Source organism: Magallana gigas, chromosome 9 (assembly GCF_963853765.1).
Source record: "Magallana gigas chromosome 9, xbMagGiga1.1, whole genome shotgun sequence".
Classification (NCBI taxonomy): domain Eukaryota; kingdom Metazoa; phylum Mollusca; class Bivalvia; order Ostreida; family Ostreidae; genus Magallana; species Magallana gigas.
Window position 1 is genome coordinate 48,927,869 of NC_088861.1, and position 14,711 is coordinate 48,942,579.

General features: G+C 32.1%; 1 protein-coding gene across 1 annotated transcript; it reads right to left on the minus strand.

Moving 5' to 3' along the window:
- Positions 1-1,628: 1,628 nt before the first annotated feature.
- LOC136271939 (baculoviral IAP repeat-containing protein 7-A-like) lies at positions 1,629-13,148 on the minus strand. Its single transcript, XM_066072533.1, has 10 exons — positions 13,007-13,148; positions 12,382-12,507; positions 11,879-11,956; positions 10,313-10,417; positions 9,322-9,411; positions 8,984-9,109; positions 8,333-8,458; positions 5,267-5,419; positions 4,353-4,492; positions 1,629-1,658 (listed from the first exon to the last, which is right to left on the minus strand). Exons 2-10 carry the CDS (start codon positions 12,470-12,472, stop codon positions 1,629-1,631), a joined length of 939 nt encoding a protein of 312 aa, XP_065928605.1. The 5' UTR covers positions 12,473-12,507; positions 13,007-13,148.
- Between the last annotated feature and the right edge of the window lie 1,563 nt (positions 13,149-14,711).

Consider the following 14,711-nt stretch of genomic DNA (forward strand, 5'->3'; position numbering starts at 1 on the left):
TAAACTTAACACAATATTCAATGTACAAGAAGTCAGTTTAAAATTAAGGTTAGTCAGAAAATTAATCAGAATCTGTTTGGCGTTCGTATGCATCATTAATGTTTGAAATGGATTGTTTATTAGCATTAACAGCGTAATTGCACTGATGGCGAGAGTACGCAAGATAGCAAATGACGCCACAGATGCGGGCACAACATCCTACAGTGCGGGCGCCAGATTTACACTGACAGTACCAACCACACTGACTGTTGGCATAGTGTACTTTACCCAAAGGTTGTAAGTGGTACTGTTTCGATGTCTTGATTGAATTCTTGTATAAATTAATCCAGATTCAATTTCAGACACGTCTACGTGGTACTGGCCGTTTTCAGTGTGTTCTATGACGTAGGGATTTGCTTGTCGAACTTGATAGACACCAAATGTTAACTCTCTCACTTCATCCTCACTAAGGACAGGAAAATCAACAAACAACATCCTTGAGATCAATTCTTTTCCAGGATTTAGAATTAGCTCTAAATGCTTGTTTGTCTCTTGTACTCAATTGTTTCAGAGCATTTGCGTTTTCTCGAAGATTGTATCAATTTAACATTTTGTAACAAAGACTAAGATCAGCATTGTCGCTGATTTGATGTGGCAGTCGGTATTTACTAATCATGCTGCACATTGTACGCACAAAATCACCAATATAAGGAATGTTGAATTTGACTGTTATGGAGCACATTGTTAAGATATAGCCATTTCTCTATCCCTCCGTTAGTTGCCCCAATAACCCACCAAATTTTGGTCACCAATCTTGACGTATTGGCTCCTTTCGTTGTATGTTGTTTTCTAGTTTTATGTAGAAATGACGGCATTTCTATTTGAAAGCCACATTCTTGAAGAAATCGCACCGAGTTCCTAAAACCTCTGTCAACGATCAAAACGTCATGAAATTTCCGGCATTTGTTTTCGTAATGCGAGGCAGAATAGAGGAGTCATTATATCGGCGTGACTAAGGGTTTTTTATGTATTGAGTATGTAAGGCGTCGGAACTTGTAAGACAACCTTTTTGTATGTTAATAAATGTCCCATATAAAACAAGTATAATGTTGTCGGATATTAGATTGGTAAAGAGTTGTGTAGAAATATATCTATAATGTGACGGTCAACGATGCTTCCCCGAGAAGTGTCATTGAAGCCAAGATTCATAGGAACAAAATCGTTCATCACTGCAACACGCGCGGTTCTTACAATTTCAGCTACCTGACGTCTGCTACGCATGCCACAGAGTGTAACAAGAACTTCATTTGACAGATCTGGCCCCAGGGCCATAAAACTTAGACAAGGCCGGGGCCATAAAACTAAGACTGGCTTACTATTAATCTACGTCTCACTTTTACAAAAGGAAAAGTGAGACTGAGATCGAAAGTGAGCTTGTCTAAGTGTTAAGGCCCCGATGCTTGATTTCAATTTGAACAGAAGTATGCCACTCGCAGTTTGTGTTTCGAAGCGAGGTTATATTTGATCTCAAATAAAAAAAACCCCTGTTCTTTGAATTCCTATCAAAGTGTTACAGTCTTCATTATGTAAATTTTCAATATCAAGATTGAAATTTGACAAATTATGTGCATAATGCTCTTGTTTTGAATTCATTTGAGGTGAGGATAGACGTTTTCTTCCTGTAAGAGGACACAACAATATCTTGATTGGGATTCATGTTTTTTCTAAGAAGTGTTTGGACAACATTTACATCCTACCGGCACAAGCAAACCAAACAAAACAAAGGAATCAATTTTGGCTTCCGTTGAAATTCTCCTAAGGTTCACTTAGAGCTATAAAATGCACACTTATAATGTGATTTTCCCGCAGAACAAAAAGGAACAGACACTGAATAAGTAGTAGTTTTTGATCTGTTCTGTACCTCTTTAATTAAGCAGTTCTGTTTGACACTTTAAGTATGCACAGATAGCAAATTTGACTGTTTTTGTCGATATTTTCGCCTCTGTCTTGTAGAATCATAACAAGGCCTTTACTCGCTAGACGCTTTATCTTCTCTTTTACTTGCTTTTTACATACACAGCAGCCGTATCGAGTCGGTGAACCCATTGTTACTTGCGTTTACATGTACTACAAGTCTAAATATAAGCTGCCCATCCGAAACATATTCTTGTAACATATACTTTTAAAACATAGGTTTTCTCTTTATTTTTATTTATTGTAAATATCAATATTTAATCAAATTCATCGTGTTTAAGGAACTGCATTAATTTGTAGGAAAGCATTGTAAAATGATTAGATAAAGTGTAAAAAAAAGTTTCGCACTGAAGAGGATTCGAACCGCCGATGATAATATCTTAATGTGTAATCCTATCGCTTTACCCACTACGCTTAATCAGATCATGGTTACATTATATTCATATCAGAATAAATATTAAAAAAAAATTGATGCCCCATATGATAAAAATGAAGCTTTTAAGATGAAATTGGATTTTTTTTTTTTATATTTGAGGACATTTTTATGACAAAACATCAACCGTTACTGTATGGGCATTCTTCTCGCCTTATTCACTCATCTTCTTTAAAGATAAATTTTAAAAAAGGCCGGGAAACGTACTGCCAAGGGGTGTAGCATGTCCTGTACACTAGTACATTTGAAAATTATCACGTACATGAATTACTATATGACTCTCATTAGGCTACAGAACTGTATATTCTTGATTAAACGCGAGAAATTAATATCAGCGTAAAATTACGATATGTAAACCTTAATTGCCAGTTTTAAACTTTCACTTATTTTTTCTGAAAGTTGTGAACTTGTAAAATTTAAACAAAGTTTGATGTAGACGAGAAATCGCTCGCGTCTATTTTTTGATGTCGCCTCAATATTTTCAGATTACAGTTTTTCAATTTTAAGATTAATTAATCACCCGCTTATCCCAATATGTTTTTGCCTAGAATCCGAAGAAAAGGAAATCAAACTTGTGCGGCCTTAAGGAAAGTATGTAGACTATAAATTATCAGAGTCTACTCTTTCATCGCTAATAAACAGAATTTTGTTTTATTGCGTCTTGTATCTCGAAATAATTTTAATCTGTTGTCACTCGTAATAATGAGATACAGGTAAATGTAACTTAATAAGATGACAACCATACCCCGATACAATTCTATTTTGTAAGATATACCCCTTCTTTTACTTTAAATTTATGTGAATATGAATAATTATTTCTGTCACTCTCTGTAAACTGTAGTTAAAATTCCAACATTGTAAAGATTATTTCACAAATAATAAACAATGACCGGGGACCGGGGAGGGGGGGGGGGGGAGGGTCAATATTCTACGTAGAAAATTAACCCCCTGTCATTTTTCTACGAGAGTATTTATTCTACTTTATACCGAGACTAGTGCAATTGGGTTCAATTTTTTTTCTTATCAAAACCATATAACTGGTACAAGAGTTAAGTTCATTTATTTTCACTCAAAACATATAATGTTACATGAGGTACAGAAGAATGATATACAAAAGTATAATAATATAATAATAACAGAATAATAAAATAAACAATGAATAATTTTATGCAGTTCTTACGTAGGATGACCGACCAAATCAAATACTTTACTAATTAAAGTACACATTCTTATAACAAATACATGGTTTGAAGATGATATGAAGATGACATAAGAGTTCTAAATATCAACTTGTTTAGGTTTTTAAGATAATGATTAATTTCTGAAATGTGACAATGCACTACATTCTAAAATATAATAAAGTTCATCGCCAATTTGATTGGCTTTACATAAGTCGCACTTTCAATTTAAATGAACCTTTTGAGGAACTCTGTAGTTCACTATTTAATTTGTGGACATATAATAAGATTTTACTGATGCCTATATCAGATAAGCCAAAGCTATCAATATGTTTTTATACAAACTAGCCACTTATTATTAATTAAACCGCTAGTGTAACAATTGTATATACACACATGTCAATTATTGAAACAAAAAGTACAATATGTTTAATTAAATCGTATAATTTAAAAACGACCCATGGTTATATGTTGTAGAAGTATTATTTCGAAGGCTTTGTAGTAGTCATTATAGGAGCCAATTATCGGCGAATAAGAATAAACCATTTTTTTCTCAAAAATTTCTTACATTGATATTTATATTTTATTCTATATAATTATTTACAGGTCATTGTATAATATGTGATATATCCATGTTTACATTAATCTGATGAAAAATGTGGCAAACACATTACACATTCCATTGCATTCGATTTCTTTTCCATATTATAAATAACATGACACACGGTTGTTGAAGTTTTTTACGGAATAAACACGTGCACTCTGTTATTAATGTTTGCCCTACATACTGGACACTGTCCAACATTGGGAGCACACGCCTGACAACAACACAGGTGTCCACAGGGCAGAAACACCATCCCAATCTCAGCGTCCAAACAGACCTTGCACACCTTCTGCTGCCTTAGTTGGCGATTCTCTTCTGCCAATTCTATCAATATACAGTTAAATCACATCTGTTGATAGTTATTTACAAAAAAAACCCTCTAATAATACTAGTAATAGCCATACAAGTGTTCTACTGTACCAGTTGAAATCTGTTTTTGCGATTTCTTAAATTAAAGAATTCACCTACTGGTCCAAAGTTAGAAAATAGTTAAATGTACAGAAGAAAAAATGTTAGTTGTCAAGATTGATCAACGTACCAGTGTCTGGTAGAAATATTACACCTTGGATCTTCTCGTTTAGGATAACGAGGAAAGCCCTTTCCTTTTCTCTGTGTATAAACTATCAGGTATGAATTTTCAAATTCTAGGCTTATTTTATTCTATATAATATTAGCAAATTCCACAAAAATCAAATTTTGATACGCAATGTTCCATTAAATACGTAAGTTGACTTTCAAAACTTTAGGTAAAGATGGTCGAAAACAAGGTTTAAAATAAACTTGTTTCCACACAATTTCAACTTAAAGTTCAAAAGATTGCTTTTTGTTTGGTTGCAAAAAAAGCTCATGAATGCCATAATAAAGTACCATTGGGAGTCTTAATGGTAAACAGAAATCCAGGATCATGATATCTGAATTTAAATATTATCTTTAATAAATTTGTGATAAACTCATTGAGTAAAAACCCTGACACTTAAGATAAAAGAATTGAATATGTCTTAATATCGTTGAAATAGCTCTTTCTCTAATGGAGACTAATATGTATAAGATAGCCCGACCAATAAACCTTCTTAAAGTTTTCATGGCTTTTTATCTTACTTGCAGCTTGAGTTCGATAGCTGACATTGCCAGGGGGTGCATCAAGAGGTACAGGTAATCTGGAGATACCTTGACAGACATTTGAGGACCTGGTATTACTTTCGAAAGCCAAGACAGCATCCATCAATTCCTGAACATTAGGAAAGTTCTCGCCTGGTAAGAATATCAACACAAGTCAAGACAATCAAAATGGATTTTATCTATTTATTTATATACTTAAACATAATTATTTTATTTTATAAAATGGACTTTCCAGGTCATATTAATAAGGTGACCTGTCTGTTTGTACTTTTCTTATATGAATTTCTTCAATCCAAATCTGTGTCAACCAGTTTTACTTTTATCGGAGATGGGGTTATCGTAATAAGTAATTGTAATCAGCTGTAATCGATTACAGGTTGCAGAATAATCATGCGTAATCGGTTGTTATACATTTTCTGGTTGAAAGCAATCGTAATTTAATCGATTACTTTGTAAAAAGGGCCTGTAATCATAATTAATTTTTTAAATACTTTTATTACTAAACCACATTCACCAACACATTTTAACACACTCAGTTATATGTAAAGAATTTTCTGTGTAATCTGTATATTAACGAAACATTGTGTTTTACCAATATGATAGATAAATTCTTTCTTTTTTTAAGGTAAAACAGATATGTTTACGCAACTCAAAAAGATGGTTAGAAACTAATCATCTCTAATGTCAATGGACAAACACATGCAGAGACTTCTTCAAAATGTTAAAGATAATACAGTGTTATGAAGAAGATTTTGAAAATTGATAGTTTGATATCAGACTTATAACGTCTGTCAAAGATTAATTGTTCTTTTTCTAAAACATAAAAACTCAGAAAAAGACCCCGGTAAAAAAACCCAAATGCTAGTAATGTAAATTAAAGTAATCAATTGTAAAAATTATTAAGAGGATGAGAAGTAGTTGAATGTAATCGATTAATTCTAAAATCCATAGTAATTATAATTTAAACGATTACTTTTGAAAGTAATCGATACCATCTCTGATATTTCTCAGGAAAATGGAAATTTGAAAAGTTAATAATATATAAATAGTGCCTGTTTGGGAGGGTAACAGTTGAAATGGACACCCGGACGATTGTCAACCGACGCAAAAGCGGAGGTTGACAATGGTTTTCGAGGGATGTCGATTTCAACTGTTATCCTCCCAAACAGGCACTATTTATTTTATTATACTGAATGTCAATTTTAAAGAAAACTTAACTGTTTTTCTACAGGAATGGCTTGAATTCTACTGTAAACCGTACGCGCATCATTTATGCGCATGTAACAATTCGTTATGTTACTCGTTGCCAAATGTGTTGCTAACGCTGAGCGTAATAGAACGGATTATCAACTGCGTCTAAACCAATCAGATTTTAGTATTTAACATAAAAGTATATCAAAGCAAAATATTTTCATATAACTTGGCTCTGAAATAGAACGAAGCTTCCAGTCAGCCTGTATTGAAAGTTAAAATACGGCAATTATATCACCTGATTATTTTATGTATGTCTGACCGTCTGTTACATCTATATACTACTATATTAAAATAATAGACTCGAATTTTGGGGATTTAATACCAAGAAATCAGAAGAGTACTGTCTTCTGTTTTAAATATTTTAAACATAATTTGTACTTGTAGATTACCAATTTGTTTTTATATTTTTTCAATCAAACTTCGCTAATAAATAATCAACGAAAATTCCTTTAAAAAATCCGGAAATTGTTTGAATTTTTTGGATTTTACAATCTTGCGCATTACATTTACGCTAAATCACGGGAGGCTCTTTAGTTTATGTGTCTACAGTAGCACATTTGAATGGATAAACTTAGAAACGATAATACAAATACGTGTAAATTTTTAATATTCTGTTCAGCAAAGGAAATATGAAATATGGGAGACAACTCTAACTCAGTGCATTTAATATGAAAAGTTCTGAGAGTTCCGAATTAAAGTATTTACCGCCTATTTACCGCCTCAAAATGGTTTGTTATGAATAATTTAACTGCTATATTTTCGGCGATTCTGCCATTTTTTGCTACATTACGGGTATATGGGACCAGGGAGGCATTTTAACTGTTGTGAAGGCATGTCCTTAGACACAGTTAGATTATTCTAACTAAGAGTGTAGTGAAATTATTAGCATTATTCTAGGCTGAAAGCTTAGTTATGTAAATGTCAGCAATACTGTTGGTTGATGTATCTATTTCGTAAATGTCCGGTATCATATGCAATGTCAACTTGTGCACGCACGGGTCAAAGTCTAGTTAATGTTTAACAGAAAAACCGAGCCAAGTTCATCTATACTTAACACAATTGAAAGGATCTATCAGATTTAATTGAGAGACTTGATATATATCCAACTTTAAGCATTTATAAGAAAAGTACTACTTTTTAAGGGCAATAAAAATATTCTTTTCCATAAATTAAAGAGCAAATTGAAGTTGATAAAATATTACAGAAATTTCAAATGAAAGATTGTCTGTTTCCTGGTTCCAAGATGTTTTTTTTATCAGCAAAATGAGAAGCAAAAAGTATCGAGTTTATTTATACTATTTTAAATGAGGCGCGGTCAAGTTATATTGAAAAATATTTTGAAATACGGAACAGCCCAACTGAAATGATACTGACGAAGTCTGCAATGAACGATTACTAAACCATATCCTTGGGGTTCTAAGTCTACTACATTGGATCAAGGTCCAATTTATCCACACTATATGATGATAGTGATGATGATGATGATGATGATGATGATGATGATAACTTAAGTGAAACATATAGCGTCCGCCCAAGAATGAAGATTTGTTTGTTCTTTTACAGGTTAGAACACTCTAGCTAGTGGTATTTATCAAGGGGTCCAGATGAATTTGAAAATATATATTGAATTGATTTAAGGTATTTGAAGTCATAAAGTTAAGGTAAAAACATACAGCAACTGATGTAAAGTAAGGTTGAAATGCAGACAAACAAGCACACAGATATAAGGCATATTTAAGATATTTTAAAAGCCTACCATGAACCATTTTATTCATTAGTTCATCTCCTTACCTGTCTCTCTTAGTCTTCTCTCAATGACTGTTTTCACGACGTTTCGATCTACTCCAGTCTCCAAAACAGACAGGACAATAGGCTGCTGCATGTCAACACGAAGGACTTCAGTGTCAACTGGATGATCTGTAAAACATAGGAAATGGACCGACCTTTATGGTCAAGTTTTATATTCCTTGGCCAAACAAATGGTATTTGTGCAAAAGACCATAGTTTGTTTTAAGGAGGCTCGGTGATCCACAAATTAACCATCGGATTTACCTTACGTAACAAGATATGATTTGAACTTTTATTAAGTGTAAAAAAATATATATATTTTATTTTTGAATTTGGGTACCTTCCTATTTTTTTATGGCGACGACCATCGATCCCTCTTAAACATGAGCTCCGTTAATAAGTACATAATTTTGTTACATATTTACCTATCTATAACGCAAATTTCTTAAAGTATGAATTGTTTATGTTTAATGGCCTTTTTTCAGATATTAAATTGGTATGGAAATCTAAAGGCTAGTCAGTTAAAATGTTTCTCAAGGCCTTTTTGAAAATGAGTTGTATTATGTATGGTTTTTCATTTTATTTTTTTGGTAAAAATATATAACAAGTCTATAAATAATAAAAATCTAAACATTAATGGTTAAAGAATCTTACCAGATGTTAAAGTATTAACATTGAGACTGTCACAGCTTGTATAAGGTAGGGGTGTGGTATCTGGAATGATAAAGTCGCTCCCTTGACTCTCTTCTAAAACCATGGCCGCGATATAATCTTCATAATCTATAAAAACATACACGGCTGAGTTTGACAGGGGTATTTTTTAGGATAAGAGACCAGATCTGAGTTTACTCAGGTGATCTAAAAATACATAACATGAATATTTTACTACTTAGAGAAAAGTGAATTTAATTTCAATTAAAAAAATCAAGAGAATCATCTCCGGTAAAAGACATTTGAAATTTTCGTGAGATCATATGGTAAAAATCTAAAACCTGGATGTTGGTAGGTACTGTTTATCTCAGAATTCTGTTCCAAAGTTATTACAGCATCGAGCAACTCTTCTGCAGTTTGATAGTTTACACCTAGAAAATCCACAGTTATATTCTAATATTCTTCGATGTTTAAAAACCTGTCTTTAGATTTAGAGATCATAAATTCTGGAAAAGAGATATAGTTGTAATTTCATGTTGAAAGTCAAGTAAAATATAATCATAATTAAAGTAACAATACTCATTTAAAAGTAATTTTGCATTGATTTTATTCATATTGATATCAATTATCACTATAAAACATTACTGTAGAATTTTTAACTGGAAAATTAATTTCATTTGCAAATTATCTATAAGCTTAACATTGCCAAAATTATCTGTATGGACAGCATGGAGAGTCTCTTGAGAATAAACATTATACATTATTCCATTTCTTGAATTCTTGAATTCACAGACCAAGCAGACACACGACGTTGATTCAACATTGAATATTAGTGTTGAAAATTCTAGAAAAAATTTCAATGTTGATTTAACGCTGACTTTAATTACATTACGATACTTTAATTTATTTAGAGCTACCAATAAATTAATTTTTGCATTGTTTATTTTTCATTTTTTTTTAGTTTTGTTAATAATTTCTGTTATAACCTTGCATTGCGTTTGCCCAGCGGTGACAACAAACGGGATGTATAAAATCATGCATAAAACCCAACTCATGTTAAATTGTTTAATGGAAGTATCTAACGTAGTTTAAATCATTTAAGGTTTCTCCATGGTTTAATCCGTGTTACTTTTTTAAATTTGAAGATTATTATGTAATCATTCAAATTGAACTTAAATATTGATACGTTGCAAATATTTTGTTCATGCTGTTGGAGCTAATACAGATACACTATCAGGGCAATTATAGCGACGACTGTGTATACTTGTGTTTAGTTTACAATTTTTATACACAAATATTTCTTTGGATAAGCGTTTTTTGAGTACCTCTTACCTGTCTCTATCAGTCTACTCTCTATGACCTGCATAACGCTGTTCCAATTAACTCCTGTGTCCAGGACAACTTCGATCATAGGTGGCTGGCTAGTGTCAAGGTTGTCTATTTAGTAATATCAGATATAAAAGGTATGAAATTGGTCTTGATTGTTAGCTCCCTTTTTTTTTTTTAGAAATCAGCAATAAAACCTCCTTTTATTTCAATAACCTAAAGAACTGTATGGTTTGTTATTGTCATTTTTTCATGCTTAAGATATTACGATAGGTTTAAAAAAAGAAGATTATATTCTTAAACATATGTCGCCGGCTTCTTTTTATACATTGAATTCTAGAAAAATCGGCAATAATTTTGATATTTTTCAAAATGATACATCTGGTTATGATTTTAGGGGGACCAGGACGTTGACGTGTAGAATTATTTATCAATTAATTATTTGGGTTTTTTAACACGTCAACATTAACTTGTGCCTTACAACATATATTAATTTTGTTGATTACAACAATTGATTACAATATTGGTCTTTTCACATAGCAATATCAATACCTTTTATATCTGATATTACTAAATAGACAACCCTGATTGTTTCTTCATTAATAAATATAGGACATGTTTGATTTTTAAAGTTAGAATATTTGGACTGGGTATTTTTGTTTTACGAAATGCTAGTTTATTGCCAAAAGTATTATAAATCAAAATTGCAAGTTAGATTTGATCTGTAATTTGTTGACAATCCAGCCTCTTTAAGGTATTAAATGCTACGAAATACAGGAATTAGAAGACATCTTTTGACACAGATAATTTATTAGTAAAAACGATTTTTAAGGGGGTGTGCTGCCATCTTGTAAATTTGAGGATAACAATGTAAACATTTCTTGAACTGGATTGTTTCTACCCAATTTTTTTCTTCAGATTTTCAAATTTTCAAAATAAGTCTGTAGCTGCGCAATTCGACAGCTGTTTTAAGTGATTAAAAAGGCATTGTCCTGTTCTTGTATGCATAATTTGCATACAAAACAACATGTAGAATCTCATATTTATTGTTTTTATATCTTTTGGCAATAGTTTTGACCAGTTCAAGAAATGTTTACATTCTTATCCTCAAATGTACAAGATGGCCGCATATCCCTCTTAAAAGGGACTAGAAGGTCCTGGTCATTTTTAGACTTTTAATCTCCTTCTAAAGGCGATCGAATTCTGTATAAAATTATAGGAAGATACTAAAATGTAAAAGCTAAAATACATGGAATTGTTCTTCACTAAAATGTTTAAAGGATAACAAATCATTATTCAGAATTAAGATATATTTGATAATTTGACCACCCAGATTTTTTAAAAGTTTCTAAATTCTGATTGAATACATAACAGAATACATAACAGATCTATTTCATATTGATACACCTTGTAACTGGATTAAAAACATTGATACACCTTGCAATTGGATTAGAAACAATCAATAATGACACAAACAAGGGAAAATATTGGGGAAAAAAATTTAAAAAGGAATATTGTTTCCCTCTATTGTATGCTATGAAATTTAATTTGGGATTAAGTTAAACGTCAAACCTTGCTGTGGAGACACATGATTCTGCTGCAAGGTCAAAACTGCGTTTAGCAGGTCTTCCGGATTTAAGAAGTTATCACCTATGAGGAATAAAAGAAATTGTGGCATAAAGACTTAGAAACAACATCATCTTAGGGTTATCAACACCACGTGACTTTTACTTTTTAGGACTTTTACGACTTTTCCGATGAGAATTTCGAGAAAACCCCGTATGAATTGTGTTGTGTAATAATTAAAGATAGAATTGATTCGTGATTAAAAATCAACTCGATAAAATAAATTTGATTTTTTGTCACACAATTGATCTTTTTCTCTGGCATTTTCATAAAACACATTTTATAATTTCATATATCTAAACTAAAATAGAATGTTGGGTTTGTACGCGAAACCTTTCTCAAAGCCGTTGAGAATACTGAAGACGATAAAAGTCAGTTTCATTATCATGAAACCTTTATATAATATATTTCATAAAATGATAAGTAACACTGATAATGAGTCCCCTTACCTGTCTCTCTTAGCCTTCTCTCTATGACCTGCATCACTCTTTGCCGATCCACTCCTGTGCTCAGGACAGTTTTGACAATCCGTGACTCCATTTGAGCACTCACTTCTCTGGTATGCAATTGGTGATCTGAGATGTATGTTGAATGAGATTATAGATGCATTTTTCTTTTTTTACTTTATGTTTGAAATTAGGCTTTATGAAATTAGGCTTTATGTTTACCAAATAATTAAAAATCAATTCATTTAAAGTTTAAATTGTATAGCATTATTTAAAGATATATAATTGGTTCATAATGAATACGAGTATTTACATTTAAACAGAAATAATACTCTTAAAGGGGCAAGGAAAGGGGAAACAAGTTGCTAGCCTTTTTGACTCATTACATCAGAGAGATTAAACATAATTGATATGCGGTTGGATTTGTTTTCTGCAGTAAAGTCTCATATCGCAAATCTTTTTTAAAACACAAAGAAAGACTGGAAAATGAATAAATATAATTAAGTGAAATTTAGGAATACTAGTATATCCTTAAATTTTAGGGTTCTCTGTAATGTTATAGTAATGATTTAGGCTCATGTACATGTGTATTTTTTCGTATTTTAAAATTGTCATAAATGAATCTCACCTGAGTGTTGAATAGGGACATTTTCGCCGTTTGACGACGGATCCAAAGATTGTAAGGAGACATCAAGGGGGGCATTCCGGACTTCAGGACTTTCTTCCAAAGTAAGACCTGCGTTGAACAGTCCCTCAGAATTTAGGCGGTTATCGTTTAAAAGCAGAATCGATAGCAAAGTTTTACATTGATTTTTTTCCAGAACAGTTTACGAGTATATTATTTATACTATTAAAAGATATGATTTAAAAACATATTTCTAAAGAACAAGGTTTATTAGCAAATGTCATTTTTGACCTTACGCATTGAATTCACAGATGTATTTGAAATAAAAAAATAATATTTACATATGTATAATTTCAATTTACATATTGAAATTAACATAACATCTAACCTCCATGTTAATGTAAAAAGCAAAACGAATCTAAAATCAGAATTTTTTTTAGAAGTGTTTGGTTATAAACTATTTGCAAATTTTTGTACCCGATCACAACATAAAAAGTACTTATTTGCATATAATGAGGATGATGGAAACAAATGTTTCTTTTTTTACAGTTCCGACACGAAAATAGCGGTAAAACCCTAAGATACTTTATAGAATGCTTAAAACAGTTATATGATTTCGTCCCTTGTCACATTTGTCGTAAAAATTGTCACATTTGTCATACCTGTCACATTTGTCGTAAAAATGCATACCTTGTCATTTGAAATCTAAAATATATTTTGTTAAAAACCATTTTGATTGCACACACAAGTACTTTGAAGTTGTCATTAAAAAGATGCTTAAGTTTCTGATAGACAACATCAATGTAGTTTTTGGAAATCAAGTCTTCCAACAATCAGTTGGAATTCCCATCGGTACCTTTTGTACCCCATTGTTAGCGGATCTATTTTTGTATTCTAATGAAGCAGAATTCATTCAAAAATTTGTACGGGAAATAAAATAAATCACTCGATATGGCCTTCAACTCAACATTCGACGACGTATTACCAATTAACAATTGTTATTTTCATTCTTACGTCAACATGATATATCCCAGTGAACTTTAAATAAATGATACCACAGAGTCTGCGTCATCTGTTTCATATTTAGATATTTTACTGGAAATGGACATTGATTGTCGCCTAACAACGAACTTTATGATAAACGCGATGACTTTAATTTTTCTATAGTCAACTTTCCTTACTTATGTAGCAATATACTTTCATCAAATGCATATTGTGTTTTTGTCACTCCGTTAATTCGATACGCAAGGGCATTCTCTTCGTATGAACAGTTTCTAAGGCGAGGCAAGCTACTGACCAACAAGTTAATAAAACAGGACTATCAACAGTCTCGTTTGAAGTCATTTTTTGTAAGTTCTATGGTCGATAAACCGACCTTGTCAGCAAATACGGACTTTTCCGATTTTTCCCCCCGTTTACGAGAAAGAGAACACGGCGGGTGTGACTGGACACTCCTCCTAGGCACCTGATCCTACCTCTATTTTTTTTGGAGGTCCGTGATGCTCTGATTTCAATTTGTATTTCGTTTTATGGATTTTTGAAATGGTCGACGATAGCTTTCAAATTGAGTTGAGGCTCCAGCTCCAGCTCCATCATTTCTCTATGTTTTGTAAAGTGCATATCTTATTTCTTCACTTTGGACAGGACAGGTAAATGTCTTTTTGAGACTCAATCGCCCCGAGCTCATCTTCTATGCACGTATGCAGTT

Coding starts and splice junctions, on each gene's coding strand:
- LOC136271939 (XM_066072533.1), bottom strand. CDS start 12,472: ATGGAGTCACGGATTGTCAAAACTGTCCTGAGCACAGGAGTGGATCGG. Junction 8,459..8,983: donor TGTTAATACTTTAACATCTG/GTAAGATTCTTT, acceptor TATGTTTTACAG/ATCATCCAGTTGACACTGAA. Junction 1,659..4,352: donor CCAATGTTGGACAGTGTCCA/GTATGTAGGGCA, acceptor GTCCTCTTACAG/GAAGAAAACGTCTATCCTCA.